The sequence below is a fragment of the Lissotriton helveticus genome, chromosome 12, assembly GCF_964261635.1.
Source record: "Lissotriton helveticus chromosome 12, aLisHel1.1, whole genome shotgun sequence".
Lineage (NCBI taxonomy): Eukaryota > Metazoa > Chordata > Amphibia > Caudata > Salamandridae > Lissotriton > Lissotriton helveticus.
In genome coordinates, this window is record NC_136073.1 from 246,460,107 (window position 1) to 246,477,994 (window position 17,888).

The 17,888-nt window shown below is 45.4% G+C and overlaps 1 protein-coding gene across 1 annotated transcript in view; it reads right to left on the reverse strand.

Annotated features, from left to right (window-relative positions):
• The window catches only part of VPS9D1 (VPS9 domain containing 1), a 287,723-nt gene that overhangs the window by 218,362 nt on the left and 51,473 nt on the right, over window positions 1-17,888 (reverse strand). Inside the window, exons 6-7 of the mRNA XM_078671009.1 lie at window positions 13,575-13,637; window positions 5,173-5,225 (exon numbers count right to left, since the gene is read on the reverse strand). Coding sequence (XP_078527135.1) covers window positions 5,173-5,225; window positions 13,575-13,637 — 116 coding nt within the window. The remainder of the gene's footprint in view (window positions 1-5,172; window positions 5,226-13,574; window positions 13,638-17,888) is intronic.

A 17,888-nucleotide genomic window follows, 5' to 3' on the forward strand; every position in this document is an offset into this window, starting at 1 on the left:
ACATGTAATGTAACGAGGGGTGGTAAAAAGGCTAGGCTGTGCAGGATAAGAGCAGGGCTCGACTGTCATGTGCAAGGTGAAAGATTGGATGCGAGGGGCTCAAAGGGGTTTCAGTGGTGCATTTCCCTTGCGGGAGCGAGCAGGGGCACCATCTGTTTGCAAGTTAATTACAAACAGATGGTTTCAAAGCTCGCTCCCGCAAGGGAATCGCCAAACATGCACGCGTTACCATTGAAAGCAATGCAAAGTGTGCATGTTTTTGGCCGAAAAACTGAATCGATTCCTAAAGGTCTCCTCCTATGCAGCGCATGAGCGCTGCGTAGGGGAGACCTAAAAAGGGTACTGTTCCCACTTCCAAAGTCATTGCCAAAGCAGATCTTTGTTGTGGTCAAAGTCTTCGGGTAAGTCTAAAATGAACATATGAAATACAAGTGGCAATTGGACCATTTCTGCCACTCTAAAACTCCAGAGAAGGCACAAGAGCGTCAATGTGACACCTGGTTTCGGTTTCAGTATCCCCTTCCAGTTTCTGGTGCCATCGGCAATACTGCAGTAAGTACAAGCCTGTAGGGAAGTCATGCTGTGCATCTTCGACACTCTACAGGTTTACTCAGATGTGCCTTCAGGCCCTAAAGATCTATACATGTCTCTGGTTGGGCATCTGCCAGTGGGTGCGCCCCCAGCACCACCTGTGCCCCTTGAACCTGCTTTGGGGTTCCACCGACTCGAATCATAGCGCTCTGCCAGAATAAATTGTAAAGCTGCACAGATCGGTTTAATCTCCTGATGTGTTTGGAAATAAGTTGTCAGTAATAAACCCTGCATTAAAAACAACTGAACATATGCTTTTACATTGCAAGAGTGTTCAGTCGTTTTTTATTAATAACATAAAGGCACATTGCTTGAAATGCCTCAGGACAAAACTCGTAGACATTTTAAATATACAAGTGAAGTATATTTCACTATACAGGAAAAAATGCATTAACTTTTCGCTCTTGCAGATATTTTCATCCCTGGATTCTCCCGCCGTCGGTGATTTACTCTCTTTCTCCCTTTATTTCTCATGCTCTGGGTAGAGGTCAAATGAAGAAAAATCAGTCTTCAAAAATGAGCACCGATGCCCACTGCCTGCAATCACCGGCACAAATTAAGCATACGCTCTGGTCTATGCTGAGTTTGTCCCTGGTGATGCTGCTGCTAAAACGTTCTGTGATTAGCTATTTAAACCAGGGCAGGTTCTAGGATTTGCGAGGCCCTGGGCTAAAAGGGAACGTGCGAGGTCCCCTCTAATTTAGATAAGTGGCCCCCTGCAAGGAGACCATTCAGAGACACTGCGGGAGGCCCATTGTCCAGCATGTTTGTGCCCCCACAATTTTAACTTTTACTCCACAAGCATTTCTCACACCTTCAGTCCGATAGGTGTGAGAATTGATTGTGGTCTAAAAGTTAAAACTGTGGGGGCGCCAAAATGCTGGACAATGGGCCCCCCACAGTGTCTGTGAATGGTCTCCTTGCAATTGAGGGAGCGTCTCCCTCCCCTATGCCTCCGGACACCATCCCTGAGAGGCCCGGGGGGCCTCCAATGGACCTTGATTGTAAGGCGACACCTTGCTGCCAGGGAAACAACAGGACACACCACCAGTGCTGGGCCCCATGCTGGTGGGCTGAGTGCGAGGCCCTGTGCAGCCGCCCACGCTGCCCATGCCTAGCGCCGGCCCTGATTTAAACATCAACTCCCGAAATTAAAAAGGGAGAAAATGACCCTACAATTACATGTTGGCTACCTATAAAACAAGAATAGAATGGACAAGTCAATGGCCCTCAAGCAAACCACTTGTGTTTTGTGCTGATCTCCAGGCTCTGGTTTACAGAACGCATTTGAATATGTTCAACAAGCGGTGAGCGGCCGGCCTGCAAAGACAGGGTCACAGCCTCTGTTGAAGTGGGTCTGGCCAAGATTAGAACTTGGTGCTGCCACTGCTTGACCGCTCGGTAGCTGTCATATCGAGGAATGTATGAACTGACTCGTTCTGGGCTTTACCATTGCCAGCGAGTTCCATGTCACAGCAATCGATTGATGCTGTCTGGACCCCTTCTGGAGCGCACCTCTGCTTCAAGGGCATTCTGTCACCCTAAAAGCCATTACCAACTCGATGGCATGCTAAACACACACACACATAAGAATACTCATGCCCTTTAAATCCCCTGCTGCAGTCTTGCACTTGTCTTCCCCCTCCATGGTCTCGCCCCCTCTTCATCCTTCCATTCCTCTCTAAAGCCCTCGAAAAATGTGTCCTATTCCAATTAGAGAAACATATCGCCTCCTTCAACCTCCTTGATGTTTTTCAATCCGGCTTTAGAAAGGGATGCAGTACAGAAACTCTATGCTAAATATCACTGACGACATTCATCGCTCCCTAGACAAAGGGGAATCCTCATTACTAATCCTCCTCGACCTCTCAGCTGCATTTGATACCGTCCACCACCCCACCCTTCTCAACACTCTCAAAGACCGGTTTGGATTAGATGGCAATGTATTCAAATGGTTCTCCTCATTCCTACAAAACAGATCACAGCAAATCAAGCTCAGACACTTTCTCTCCAAACCTCAACCTGTCTCACTCGGCGTCCCTCAAGGATCCATCCTCTCCCCAACCCTATTCAATCTGTTCATGGAACCACTCACCCTCATCCTCAAACAAGCTAATATCAATTACCACCTCTATGCCGATGACACCCAAATATATTACAAGATCAAATCCCAGAAAGACATTCTCCACCTCAATGAGACCTTGACCAGAATTCAAACCTGGTTCCATCGGAACCATCTCAAACTGAACCCAAATAAAACTGAAATCGTCCTTTTCTCCCCCAAAAACAACTCCCTTCCCATTCAACTCTGGATAAAGCACATCAAAGCTCTTAACTGCCCACTCTCCACCTCTAATTCTGTCAAATCCCTAGGCATCAGTATCGACCAGAATCTAAATCTCATCCCCCACATTAAAAATGCATCCAAACCATTTATTCCAGCAGACTATTTCAAACTTGTTGTCCAATCGCTTGTCCTTTACAGGATTGACTATGGCAACGCCACTTTGGCTGGCACCCCTAAAATCCATCTTGCTCCGATTAAATCTGTCCTCAATCTAGCTGCGAGACTCATCTCTGATTGTAAAAAATTTGATCACATCTCCCCTGTCCTCAAAAATCTCAATTGGCTCCCAATAGAAGGAAGATCCACCTACAAGATTGCCTGCATCACTCACAAAGCTCTTCACCAAAACATCCCTTCTTACCTTACAACGAAACTACACAAAGCAGGTTGCTCCAGGTCCCTGAGGAGCACAAACTCCCATGTCTTGATCCCACCCAGACTCAAATGTCAAAAGACCCAATCCTGTGCGTTCTCGGGTAACGCTCCTACAATTTGGAACTCTCTCCCTAAGGATCTTCGCTGCAACCCCTCTTACCCTCTCTTCAAAAAGGAACTCAAAGTACTCCTTCTCAACAAATACTGGGGTATCTAATGTTACTGACTCTGAACATGTCCACTTCTCTCTCTTCCCTTGTCCGCTCCTCTTCCCACCCCCTCTCAATCCATTCATTTTTCTCACTCCCCCTCTCTTCACCCCCCTCTCTATCCTAACTTATAATATTCACTTTCCACTTAATGTTATCTCTCTGTTTATTTGCCCCCTTAGCCCTGTTGAATGCATTATCATACTGTGACTCTTTTTCGCTTAATTGTTAATTTTATCTCATTATGTTCACCATCCTTGTAAAGCGCTCTGATACTCTTTGAAATAAATAAATAAATTAAGTCTCGCCCCTCCCCTTCACACCCCCAACTCCCATTTGTTTCGTGCTCAGCAGGGGCCTTACGCATCAGCTTGGAGCGCTGTTCGATTCCCATGAATCCCTAGCTCGAGTTTAAACGCTGCAGAATTGAACCAAGGCACAGCGCCAATAATTGTCTGGTGTTTTAAGAAGACGCGTGGGTGACTGTGACCCTTACCCCTGAAATCTGGCCAAAGTCCCTAAGACTTGTGGCCAAACCCTGAGAATTCCCAGACATGCCAACTGTTCGCAGGTAGCACTGTGTGCTGGGATTCCGTACCATTATCCTTATGGAATTAATCGAAATCGTGGAGATTGTGTACGGCAGCTTTATGCCGCATATATGATAACGGTAAGCAAATATAAGACTGCTGCTGCGGGGGCTTCTCAGGTATGTCGTATCCGGTTAATCAGAAATTGCAAAGGCGTTCTACCTGAGTGAACGGCTACTGGGCTGGTGCCAGCATCAGCTCCGTCTGGGGATTAAGAGGAGAGGGGGTGGCTTAACGGCTAGAGCGGCCGGCTTTGAAGCTGGGGAACCAGGCTCTAGTCTCGGCAGGGACGCACAGGCATCCTGTGGTTCTGGGCAAATCTCTTAATCTCCCCATGCCTAAAATAGATGCGTCCGTCTGTAATGCAGCGGTCTGATACCTTCAGGTCGAGTTCACGCTATATAAAACTACAATAATAAAAACAATAATAATGGAGCTATCAGGCTCACGGATCACTGTTGTGGAAAATGGAAAGAGAGTGAAAGTCCATAAAAGAGCTGTCCATCGCCATGTTCGTGTCACAAGACCATATGCTATACAGGGCTCGAGTCGGGGTACCACGCGGGTGGACGGCATCCCCCCACTTATTTTACAGGGAGCTCGATAACTATAAACTGCAACTGAGTGCAAGCCACCTTTCGTGACGTCACTTCCTGTCGTGACGTCAGCGTCCCCCCACTTTTTTTTAGGACATGTGCCCTGGAGCCTATACATATAGTACCCTTTTATTTAAACCACAACATTAGAACAAAGGCGCTGTAGGTTAGCTTTCAAGCAGGGGCCTCTGTGGGCAGGAAACGTTTGTACTGCGCCATAGTCGTGCTGCTTCTGAACTTTATCTCCCTGTCGCCCCACCGTACAACATTTAATGAAAACCGGAAGCGGCGCACGTCCGGTGAATCTCTAGCATCAATTCTTATCGTAAATTTGCAGCCATCTCTGGGAAGCATTCCACCCCCTTCCAGTGGCCCTGCGTCAGGTAGTAATGACGCGCCGGTACGGTACGGTAGCCCTAAAGGGCACACATCCCTGTGGTTAAAGTATAATCCATGCGTATTACCTGCTCGCTTCTTCCTGCAGCCGGAGCCGGCGTTCCTCCATCTTCCTCTGCAGCTGGGAGCGTCTGAGTTAAGGTTTCACAGCGGCCTACAGAGGTGTCCGTGGGTTCAAGTTACACTCACCTGCTGAGAGAGCTTAATTACATCAACGACCCCTCCCGCTACCTGCAGCGACCCCCCCCCCCTCCCCCCTGCGGCTAAGCCGGCCGCATTCCTACCATCCTCCCAAAATTTGACCGTCGCTTCAGAAATACTGCACATTCCGAACACATCTCGCTGCGCCAGAGACTGGGGAGAGAGGTGAGTGTCTGAGCGAGCCTGAGAAATAATTTGAGGAGCCGAGCCTGGAGACTGGCTTGGCTCTAAGAGCCACAGCACGAGCCGAGGTGGCAACAATCATCATGTAAATTTCTCAGCGTGCTCTGGTTCCACCGTAGTCTTATCTGCTTTATCTTTCTTGCTCTTTCCTTCTCTTGCCATCTTTCTCTTCCTATGCTTCTCCCTCTCTTTTACTCAGTCCTCTCCAATGTTTCTACTTGCTTATGTTTTCCTCCCCCTTTCTGTCTCTCGCAAGCTTACTTTAGCTCGTGCTCCCCCTCCCGCTCTATCTACTTCTTTCCTTTTGTTCCTCTCGCTTTGTTTCTTCTTCTGCCTGACACTCCTTCTCTCTCACCCGGCTATCAGCCTCCTGTGCTCAATAACCGGATGCGCAAGGTCACCGGTTTGAATCAGATAAATAAGTGAGCAGGCTGGGCGCCTGCTGCTGTGTCTGTCTGAAGGTGGGTGGCCTGAATCTCTGCACGCCAAGCCTTTCTTTCATGATGTGACGCTATTGTGACAAGTAATGGAGTCAAGGGGTCTCTCTGACCATACACCAACGATACCCAACTACAGAAGGGAGTGCTGGGGGCAGGACAGTCAGAGCAGCTCGAAGGAAGTTTCACAGAGCGCCCACGAGGCACCACGTCCATCTCACTTGTGCCTAAGGTCAGAGTAATACCACGGTCTTCCAAAAGTAACGAGCTTATGTACCGATCCAATAATATAATAATATTCTGTCTCAGACGCTATTTCAAGCCATGCTTGTTTGCATAGCACCTTAGCTGCCCTTATTCTGTCTCGCAGCGCTTGGCAGACACAAGAGGGAGTGAAAAGAAGGCCACAGAGAAAAGAAGGGATAGAAGGTACAGTGACGAGGGAGGAAAGGATATTGAATCACACACACATCCTTCTATAGTGCCCAAGAAGCCCACTTCAAAGTGCTGTGGGGGCACATAGGGAATAGTATACGCATGGGCGCTGAGAGCAGGAGTGGCAATGGGGGATAGAACCAGCAGTGAACATGAAGGTATGGAGTACTTTAGCAAGGATAGAATGAACGAAGATATTTGAACGAGTAATGTTTTTAAGAAAAAAGGAGATTCCGAAAAAGGAAGACTTGGGAAGGATGCCCAGCATCCCAACTCGCATTCGTTTTTTGGCCACAGTTCCATCGGTGATGCAGATGGTGACGAAGCCCAGTTTCCTTTCCTTTTCCCTCCCCTTTCCTCCCAGTTCAGAAAGGGGGATGGGGGTCATCTTTCCTTCCTCCCTCCCCACCTTCTGGGTCCGACTGGAACAGAAAGCAAGCCCGGGCACCAAAATAAAAGTACCCCCGTTAGCGGATAGGATAGCTAAAAAGTTGCCTATGTGTGCTAATCGGGGCTGTTAAGAACTTTTAAGGACACGCACTATCATTGTTTTGCGAGGCATGGAAGGCTGCGTTGTTTTGTGCTTGCTGCAGCCAAAGTTTGTGGTAATATTCGAAAAATCAATAGTAGAAACCGGCCCAGCAAACTATAAACCCGGCCAACAGGCAGCCCCCCCCCCCCCCCCCCCCCAAAAAAAAAGAAACCCGACGCACTGACCTGTTAGACCTGCCGTTCGGGCCCTGTCTGGTGACACTATTGGCCGACCCTGCTCTCCTCCGACCACGGCCACTCTCACATCATTTCAGCAGAGGACGGGGCAGCGCCAAGGGGGTTTGAATGTTTGTGGTGTAAGTGTAGAAAGCAGCTCCTCGTGCCGGCCGCTCCCTCCTCTCTGCGCTTAGGTGGAATGCAAGACTGGGGGGGTCTAAAGGTGGGGGGAGGGGGGGGGGTCTGTGGTCAAACATGGAAACTGAAATTTTGTGATCCCAACAGTATTGTCGGTTTATACTTACTAGGCCTGAGGCCGGGAAGGGCCCGGTCACTTCAGCGCCTGCTTCCTCTGCTACTCACAGGAGAAAGCGGTCATACTATAGTGCACGACAGAGGCGGAGAAGGCAGACGAGGCTCGGCTCGTTTTAGACTCGATGGTTCAAGGGGTCCGAGATCTTGGCTGTAACCCCACTAGGGGACAGCTCCAAGCGAGAATAATTAACCAGACTACACTAAGACCCGTAACCATTCGACAAACGAGACGTGTTCCTTCCCACGAGGCAACTGTGATAAACAACAATGTAACTGGATTTATAAAGCGCTTTATACACCTCTCGAGGCATCGAAGCACATTAAGCCCCAAACAAAAGAAAGAGCAGAGCCTTCTTTTTAAACCACCCAATTCTCCACCTTGAAGCATTTTTTCGGAAATTGTAGTGCTAGTACTAAATCTTCACTAAATATATAAATAATATATAAAAAATAAATAAATAAAAAATAACTAAATCTTCACTCCCTACAAATCTGTACGAGCACCACCCAGCAACCAACGGGACAGAAGAGGAAGGGAAGGCCTTGAAACATGCCGATGTTACCTCCTAAACCACAGCTCTCCAACAAATGCCGGGAAAACTACGTGCACGCTTTTTCATGGTGGTGTGAGGTGAAAGGTGAAATCTGGGGCTGTGCAGTAAGAACTATGCGGAAAGTAAGGTGGAAATGACGTATATTAATGTTGGTCAGTAATGCAAAAATGAACTAGACTACACCAACTATATCCACTTAACGTCAATATTCCTAGGAGTTTCAAAGGTAATCCAGTTTAAATAGGTACTCGATTCCTCCTCTAGCAAATCTCTCGTAATTCCTGCCTGTGCACCACGTGGTTTGTCCCCTACATATACAACAGCTTCTCTGAGCTCTAATGCAAAAGCACACATCACACATGGAAGTGTCTCCTGACAGTTGCATAGAAGGTGTGTCTAACTCAAGGTAAACGTGATCATTGTATTCACCTCGGAAGGATGAAGGTTTAATCTCCTCTGGCAAGACTCAAATCCATGTACCGGAGATAAGATATCTCTGCAGCCAGCACGCAGCCTGCTGGGCAACCCTAATAACAGCTTGAGAGGAACCGTTTCCTCTTTGTGCACATTGAGGGTAGACAAACAGGCGATCTGACCTGGCTTATGGGGTTAGCATAATGCTGAGTTGAGTCGCTAATTGACAAGCACTGGCTTTCATGCACAATAGCATGCAAACAATGGCATTCACAAATGCTGTTACGGTGACGGATATGGCACAAGTAACTAAATCTTTTCAACGGAAGGTACTCAATGTACTTCTACCAAGAGCCTGAAGTAAATTGGTGAGCCATAAAAAATGAAGCAAATGTGTCCAAGTAAATGGGCCTGCAATGGATCAGCCCAGCATTGACGATGCACAGAACAGATGGACTGTGGAAGTGCAAATTCAATTTGGTGGTAACCCATTCGCAAATTGGAAGGGGTCCCCAAGGGACCCCTTCCCCTTTGTAACTGTTTGTAAAAACATTTTTAAGTGCAGGCAGTGGTCCCACAGCCCACTCACTGCCTACTCTTAAAAAGAGATAGAAAAAAACTTTGCATTTTTGTTTTTGAAACGCATCCCGTTTTCGTTTAAGGAAAACGGGCTGGCTTCATGAAATTTTTTAATTTTTAAAAACTGCTTTATTTAAAAGCAATCACAGACCTGTTGGTCTGCTGAACCCAGCAGGTCTCCATCCCTATGATTTTAGCGATTCATAATGGGTCGCAAACTAAGTCCTACCTCATTATTATTCATGAGGTAAGTCTATTAGCGACCCTCTGTGAATCGCAAATGAAACTCCAAAGAGTTTCATACATTTGAAGTAGCGATTTCCTAATTGCAATTTGCAGGAAATCTAATTTAGGAACACGCTATTTCAAACGTTTGTACATGTGGCCCTATCTGAGGATTTATCCAGCTAATGAAGTCCACACAAAAAAATAAACCCAGCCAAACACTTATTTTCTCCCCAATGTACCAAAGATGTGGATCAAACAATATCCCTAATAGACGCAATATACTTAATTGAATACAAGCAATACGAAGACTTGAGCAAATAACCTCTCAAGATACACTTGAAGTCAGGTTTCTAGAAAATAGAGATGCTGCCCAGGGCGAATCACCAGCAATCTTATGGACCTCAAGGGCCATTGTGGACAAAGTACTAGCTAATGAATCCATCTTGCTTAACTGGGGTTTACAAACAAGGCAAAACAAAATGTTCCATATCCAACAATCCTACTTCTTTAGAAGAAGTGGACCATACAGTTTACCAGTTCGAAGAGAGAAGTTAACCGGGCCCTGCATGGCCCAAGCACGCATGCGATGCCAACTGAAGAAACAGCAAAAGTAAGTAAAAATTAAAACAGCAAAAAGCACGAAGGATGTAAAAATGTACAACAAAAAAGAACGTAGATTGTAGATTAGTAGCAGCGGCTATTACTAACAGGCACGGCAAGCATACAAAGTATTTGCCCCTGAGTGCATGTGATCAACTGAAACGAATGGTTGTGGGAAATTTAGTAGAGAACACATTGCACCACTGCATTTGGGACTTCACCCTAAATATAAAAAGTAGAAATTGGGATGTAAATTTGTGAATGGCTAAGAAACATATCTTGATTCATTGGTTTTGATGGAGGGGTTCTCTGGTTTAAAGATGGGAGAAAGGCATATGTGAATGGGGGTTAGCATAGAAGAAGAGAAGGTCACTAGTGATGCAAAGCTGGATAAGGATCTCCAGGAATGGCAGCAAATGCTACAAACATTTATCGAACCCGAGGACAAAGCAAACTGTTTGAAGAAGATGTTAACAGTGTTGAATAAGAACTACTCAACTTGCTTGAAAATATTTTACAATGTCAAATGCACGATGAGTTAAAAAGATGGACAAAATTTATCTGAATGTAATAAGTCCTAATTTGAATCACAGTGCTGGTAAGTACCCAGGGCTCACTGATTTGAAGTAAAGTATATGGGTTTTATTTTCGTTGCTTTTTTTGGAAAACAATAAAATGTGTGTGTTTAACACTTGATAAGGACTGGCTCCTCCAAGTCACAATGCAAAGGGATGTACTGGAAATCTACATACAATCTCAGCTGAAGGGGTATGTGGCACAAACTTGGCCCAAAAGGCTTCAGAGCACTGTACAGGATTCATGAGCAAGCAAATAGGTCAACGTATTTTCAAAGAGCCTGTTGTTCAGAAATGTCAGGATGACGACCCCTGCTTCCAATGCCTGCAGCATGAAGGGACTGTTTTCTTTGGCCTCTTCATCTCCAATACTTTGAAACGCACTGCATACTGGAAACTTAAGCCTGCTCCTTGGAAGTCCTTCTTTGGTAAGATCGAAGGACTTGGACAACCCCTGCCCATCAAGTAATCCGAGCAGCTCAGTTCAGTCGAAGAGACAGGTCTTGAGTGAGTTCCTAAAGCTGTTCAGGGAGGGGGCGTGTCTGATGACGATCGGGAGCTCGTTCCAGGTCTTGGCCGCGATGTAGGAGAAGGCCCTTCCACCTGTTCTGGCTTTGCGGATTCGTGGGGTTTCGGCAAGGGCGAGGTCGGCGGATTGGAGGTTTCTCTTGGGTACGTGGAAGGAGATTCTCTTGTTGAGGTATTGGGGTCTGGTGTTGTGGAGGCATTTGTAGGCGTTGGTGAGTATCTTGAAAGTGACTCTCTTCTTGACGGGGAGCCAGTGGAGGTCGCCCAGGTGCTGGGTGATGTGTTCATGTTGGGGAATGCCGAGGACGAGTCTGGCTGCGGTGTTTTGAATGGTCTGGAGTTTGCGGAGCAGTGATTGTTGATTCTGGCGTAGAGGGCGTTTCCGTAGTCCAGTCTGCTGTTTATGAGTGCTTAATACCATGCACCATTGACAAGAAAGGAATGCTGCTTAGTACCCAGCACCATGGACCAGATGAAGCTCAGCATAAATGCTGCGGAACTAGTCATTACGCACCAGCCTCAGCCATTAATCAGAATAAAACTAAAGGACATCCTGCGTTTATCCACTGCACTGTCCCAGGACAGTACATCTTCACTCTTGTCAGAAGGTAACCAGTTGGACTGGCACATCTCACTGTACATGCTGAACGTGGCCCTCTTGAAGAAGGCATAGTTAACTGGACATTGATATAACACCAAACAGTGTCCTTGAGCAGTACAATATGTGCCCCTTCTGCCATTTCCAAACGTTACTTCATCAAAGTGGCCATAAAAGAGCTGCTCTGTTTCTACACCCAGAATTCACTTTCAGGACAACGTGGAGCCCTAACACTCCATTTACCATTTCGATTTTTTTGTCTCGAGAATGAGCTTGTTGGGGTTGGCAGGATGCTAGGTTGGAGGAGTAGACAGCACAGCAAGTACTATGTTGCTTTATAATGTCATTTGAAATGCAGTGCAATGGATACACATTTGCAGCCGTTGAAGAGCGCTGGGTGGCATCGAAGAAATGTAGCACAACCAAAATTCTTTCTCTTCAGTCACTTTGCTCAGTCATTGAAAGGCAGATTTAGGATGTTTCGTGAGAATTCTGGACTGAAATGCACCTGTTGGCATTTTGCCAGGGCATGGGTACAGGGACACACGCCAGGGGAACATGCATACACAGTAATGTAAATCTACAGTCAGAGATAGACAGGTACACAGACACAAGTCTGATACAGATCTATGCTAAACACAGAGCCAGATCAAACATACAGAAACACAGGCAACAAGCACACAGGCTCACATACAGATGGATGCAGGAATGTGTGACTGAGTGGATGGCTCGGTGGATACACGGATAGGTGTACAAATGGACACATTGATGGGGTGGATAAATCAAATAAAAAAACAATAATACAATCTGACTGACTGTTTCCAAGAGGTTCAACTCAGTCTCCTACATTAACATTTTGCTGCAGTGTTTCAAGAGAATGTACAAAGTGCAGGCTCTGTAGGTTTTGCAGAAAAAATGTGTATCTGCAAATCGTTTGTCATTTTAAATATGTTGCGAGAAGCTCTAGAAATGATAACCTTCTAAAAAGTTTTAATGCCCCAAATAGGTAATACCTATTGAGAAAAATAAATATCTTCATTGTGAGAATAAAAACAGGGTTTGAGGAATAACCTTACACTGAACTCCTAAATCCCTATACTTGAAAGTCATACAATGACATTGAACGCCTGACTCCCTCGAGTAGGTTGAGGAGAGGAACATGTAAGAGAACAAACACATCACTAAAGAATATTAAACTAATGGGGTCCTAGCCATCCCCATTCCTACCATGTGACTTCACCAAAGCCTCCAATTTCACATATATTCTAACTCTTTTTGTTATAGTTGGCATAGATTTACCATTAATCTCAATTCATTAAAGCTAAAGCTTGAAAAGAAGATGTTAAACTGTTATTTGTACGCATGACGTCAAGTAAAGCTTCTCAATAAGCCCAACATAATCATCACACATCCCAGTTCTTGTCACAGCAGGACCCTACAGGCAAGTAATCCAATAGTGAGGAGGCCTCATTGGGCCGAAACCAGTCTATGACTGCTTCTGTTCCCCTCTGGAGGGGGTCTGGTATGGCAGAGCGGAATTAATGGTTCCCACGAGAAGCAGGGTCAGTACTGATTTGCCTAGGTGGGCTCTATCTAGAGTGGCACAGTGGGTGAAAAGGGAAAGGTTGGAGTGCTGCCCAGTGCAACTGCCAGTGGTTTTGCCTCTTTGCAAGTATTCCTCCCATCACCTTTTGTGTGTCTGAACTAAGTCGATAGTGCCAGGAGATGAGAAGGTCGAGAAGGCCGAGAAGGCCAACGGTGACCGCCTACACGCTGAGATTACCATTGGAAGAAATACCCTAAAAACCTGTGCCTGTTCAACTATCCATATGGCTAAGGCCACCTGAAGAATCCATACCATCAGGGATTTTCATATTCCAGTCCCATGCGTTCCACTATCAAGCTAATGCATTCTGGGAGTTGTAGTCTGGATGAATTTCAACTACACTACACACTTAAAAACAATGACTTGTGAAATGAAACCCCTTCCTGGAACTTAGCGTCCCTAACGGATAGCGGAATCTGGTACCCTGAGTTGGCGCCCCTGTCTCCTTCGCCGCAGCCCCATCACTGTTAGAAACCTTGATCCCTTGCTCCCATACCAATAAAGGATACTGTTTCTTCTCTTGCTTTAGCAATCACCAGGTTTTCCATCATTTGTCGCTGTAGTGATAACGTCTAGAATGGGAATATAGACCAAAAATCATTTTGTGCATGAATACATACAGGAAGAAAAGAGAATCTAACAACAGGCATGAGGACATGCAGATAAGACAGGTCAACTACACATGGGAGGTAAGCGAACAACAGGCAGACCTCTGCCGATAAAGAAATGGTGGAAATGCAGAACTAGACACTGATAAATGACCATGGACTGAACATCTGGCTGGTAGCGAAGCGGCAGGCAGGCAAAAATGCACATAAAGGAGTGTACCCGAGACAGAAAGAGGTACACCAAGAAAGAAGTGGAAGACCAGCAGATCTACCAGCTGACAGAGAAGCAGAGGACAGAAGGACTAGAAAGAAAGGAGAAGGAAACACAACCAAGTTTTAAGAGTTTGCTACAAAAAGGACTACAGAGACCCTGAGGCTGAAGCGGGTAGGAGATCAGGGTCATACATACAGGGTGCTTCCCTAGGCGCTTTGCACTCAGGGTCTCGTAGTACATTTCAATCCATAGTACGGACCTCTGCTTCAAGAACAGATTGCCTGGCATACAGAGATTTGATTTTGTGGTGTAGAAGTCTTCGTTCCTTTCCCTTAGAATGCTCTGTGGCGTTTCTCTTTAGCATCTGCATTCATCGCAATGTGGCTGAGAAAGGTAATAAAGAGTGCTCATTTTCCCACCACACTAGGTACACGGGTTGAAAAGTAGCAGTATAGAGATAGGTGAAGAGAGTAGTCAGAAGAAAAGAGCTTGCTAGATGGAGTAGGCAGCTGCCGAAAAAAAGCATACAGAAGGGAAAGAGAGGGTGTGATTTGAAACAGCCTAGAGCATAGAAGCCTTGCGTATTGGAGCATCCTCTAAGGACAAGCAGAACATAGCACTGAGTCACTGGGGCAGTGCACAGCTCTGAGTGGGACAAAGTAAGCACATTCCTAAAGGGGACCTATTTCTAATCTCTATGCCGCCTATGTCTTTGCAATAAAAGTGAGAGCTTTACTTCTATTTTATGTAGGATTAAATATATGTTTGAGAATATGTTCTGGATCCTTTGGACCCAGACAAATAGTCTAATAGTTATTAATGCTAAATATTGGAGAAGGAAACGCTATTTGTTTGTTATCCAAGTTATTGGATTCTCCTTGGGTTCATACCCACTGAGTAAAAAGATCCATGTAAAAAATCGTAGAACAATTTTATGAGGAAAAAACTATTTTCTAATGCTAATCTGTAAGCACGTTTGTCTCTTTTTTTTAAAGCAAATTGAACAGTAAAAAGAATGTCACTGGAGGCTACACCTCTGAAGTCCTTATTCTCTCTTCTGAAAGGAAACCTTATAAGCGTATAGAAGTATCATTCATTCACGTAGAGTCAGTTTAAGCAAGCCAGGTTGTCCACCTCTCCAGGAGTGCAGCAGTGGCCACAATGGTAGCTGAAAGCCCTTAGGCTTTAAGTCTTGTGTACATCCTCACTGGAGTCTATGGGGGCCGGACAGTTGTTCATGAATTTAATGAAGATTCCCAGAATTAAAGACTATAATCACAAGTAACCATTCCTTCACCATTAAGGGATCATCAAGAATATTCATACGAACAGAATAAAATAGCAATTGTGTACTCAACAGCCATTTGTAGGAAACATATCCATCATAATTGAAAAAAGAAATGCTGAAAAAAGAAATATGGCAAAAAAAAAAAAAAGAGTCCAAGAAAATCATTGGCTGATGTTTGTGCAAACATAGCAATTCAAAATGATGAAAGAATGACAATTCCAAATGTTGTGCCAGTATGATTATAGCAGCAGTCAACCCACCGCCGAAGAAAAGAGCAAGTGCTATTCACATCAGTTGTACACAAAACAGGCAATTCATTAATGCACAAGCTGGAAGAGCACAGACATCTTGACCAAAACGTAATCATTATTCTACTGCTAAGACAATTTAAAAAATAGAAGTTAAAATTGGACAATTCAGTAACTATCTAAACCACAGCTCTCTGCATCCTGTTTGCTAATGTTATACATTTTCAGAATCCTGCCAAAGACCGGCACAATTCCCCCTTCAAATATTCATCAACAGCAGCTTTACAAGATCTAATATTTAGTTGTCTACAAATGGGTAGGAGCCAATAACACTTGAGAAAAGATCGATAAGGACACATGCAAGTAATGTGAGAAAGAGACTCCTTCGTGATTCGACAACCCATCAATCAATCAGGGGTTTGTAAAGCGCTGCTACTCATCCGTGGCAGTCTCAAGCAGCTAATGAGGGGAGGGGCTGCTGATCCATCTGGGTGTGGAGGTTCAGTCGAAGAGCCAGGTCTCGAGGTCCTTCCTGAACTGGGTCAATGATGCGGATTGCCTGAGGTAGAGGGGCATGGTGTTCCAGGTCTTGGTGGCGAGGTAGGAGAAGGATCTTGCTCCTGTAGAGCTCATTTTGTTCGCCAGTTAAACGTACATAATTGTATGCCTTTAGCAGATCAGGCCAAGCTGAAGACAGAGTAGTTGAGTTTTGACAGTAAGTTTAGATGAACTAAGTACATATGATGGCAGTGTTCATGGTTGATAAAAGTCCATGATCAAGTGCATGTGCTTTCGTGCGGATAACTTGCAAGTCATTCAGAGCTGACAGCAACCTGACAGCTTTAAAAAATATTTTGTCCAGCTTCGTCGGCGATAAAGAGGTTTGAATAAACTCATTGGCTGCAAGCCGGCCAATCATATTCTGGTGAAAGTTGTACAGTTCAGATTCCTTTTCTTGGATGACTCCCCACAGAAGCTGCTTCATTCAGTTTGAGATAACTTGGCCAAAGTGATACGAAGTGGACATAAAGCACATAGTGTTGGCGAGGCAAGTTAAATTCTTACCTAATTTGGCCCTGCACCGTACTGAATGGCAGCTGGAATAGGCGCCTATAACATTGGCATTGCACGAGATCCAGCCAGGATTATAGATACTGTTTGTAAACAAAGACACCATATTAAAGGATGGGCATCTGTTTACTGTTAATGACTCTACAGACTGCGGAAAGGTCTAGCCTGAGAGATTTATAAGGAGGTGCTGGAAAGCAAAAACGAGAGCATTTTTCTTGATTGATAGTGTCTCATTATGTGCAGAGGGCTCTCCTTGATTGTTTAACCAAGCACTTTCCACTTTCTGGTCATTGATGAACCAAATTCCTTGCTTTATTTGCCTTTCACCAAAGACTAAGATCTTGTTTTTTGATTTATTGATACCAAGCTTGCTAGCTTTGTAATAGTCTGATAGGCTGGTCAAAGATCTCTGTAACCCTACTGTAGTTTAGTCCATTACAATCGGTTTATCAACATTTTGAAATTGGTGCAGACTTCTACCTGCTATTTTGGGAGGGAAGACTTTGACTGTGCTTAGATGGTCATTTAAGTCTACTAAATGCAGGTTGAAAAGTATGCCAAGATGCAGGCCTGCTTCAGTCCCTGTTTGTATAAATCTTCACTGAAGTAGACCATTTGCTTGTTACTCTCACTTTCACCCATGTGTTGGAATAGAGGCTGATGATGGCCATCAGCAGACGCGGAGGGATGCCAAAGATGATAGTTTGGTCAAGAGAAGGCCTCTATCCACCTAATCAAAAGCTGTGGCAGAGTCAATGAACGCACTGCATAGTGGAGTTGCACCCTTTTTAGGTCTTGCCTGAGCCAGCGCACATGCGAGGCGAGGCTTCTAGTAAGGGCTCTTCAACTCCCACCACATGCTCATCACACCTATTGGCCTTTGCGTGCGTCTTTCTAAGAAAGTCAGCACGCAATTGGCCAAAGGCGGGTGCATGACCCTCCTTCTCTCTGCCTTAGGCAGCTCGGGAGCGAGCTGCAGCACCATCTGTTTCCAATTAAAATAATTGGAAACAGATGGCGGTCGTGCTGGCCCTAGTGCAAATTCCTTTTAGCGCGCACGCGCACACCACTCCCGGGCTTGTTTATCTTTAATCACAGCCAGACCTGCTCTGCCTAATGCATTTTCTTTCTCCCTCAGCATACAGCCGCACCCTTGGCTACGCACTGGCGGTGTGTGCAGTCATGAGTGAGAGAGTGTTTAATTTTGGTGTGACAGGCGCTATGCCGACTCACTGATAATGTTTCCTCTCTAAGGGGCTGGTTTGTTTGGCATCGATAGACGGTCACAAAGAACACATCACTTGTGCTTCTTCGGGATTCAGCAGGGGTCCTCCTAGGCCAGTATACCTATTTGAAATGCTTCTAAAATGAATCATGCAGCTGTTATTCAAATT